At 63.3% G+C, this 330-nt stretch overlaps 1 protein-coding gene across 1 annotated transcript in view; it reads left to right on the forward strand.

The window, feature by feature from the left end:
- The window catches only part of SDHC (succinate dehydrogenase complex, subunit C, integral membrane protein, 15kDa), a gene marked incomplete at both ends in the record, with an annotated part of 2,833 nt that extends 2,551 nt beyond the window's left edge, over positions 1–282 (forward strand). Inside the window, one exon of the mRNA XM_009875307.1 lies at positions 119–282. Within this exon, the coding sequence (XP_009873609.1) occupies positions 119–282 (164 nt within the window). The remainder of the gene's footprint in view (positions 1–118) is intronic.
- Between the last annotated feature and the right edge of the window lie 48 nt (positions 283–330).

Here is a 330-nt window from a genome sequence, read left to right on the forward strand (position 1 = left end):
CACAAGCCACCACAAGCTGATGGTGGCCCCAAACCAGAGGTGGCCTGGGACACCTTGCAGGCAGCCAGGGGTTGGAAATGCTTCTGCTGGCTTGACCTGCAGGCTTTGTCTTCCTCAGGAGTCTCCCTCTTCGGTCTGGCCGCCCTGCTGCTCCCTGAACAGTTTCCCCACTACCTGGCCGTGGTGAAGTCACTCAGCCTGGGGCCCGCTCTCATCTACTCGGCCAAGTTCGCTCTGGCCTTCCCCTTCTCCTACCACACCTGGAACGGAGTCCGGCACCTCGTGAGTAGCCTCCGCGAGGGGCCGGGGAGGGAAGGGAAGCGTCTGCCG

The sequence above is a fragment of the Apaloderma vittatum genome, unplaced genomic scaffold (genome assembly GCF_000703405.1).
Source record: "Apaloderma vittatum isolate BGI_N311 unplaced genomic scaffold, ASM70340v1 scaffold32258, whole genome shotgun sequence".
NCBI lineage: Eukaryota > Metazoa > Chordata > Aves > Trogoniformes > Trogonidae > Apaloderma > Apaloderma vittatum.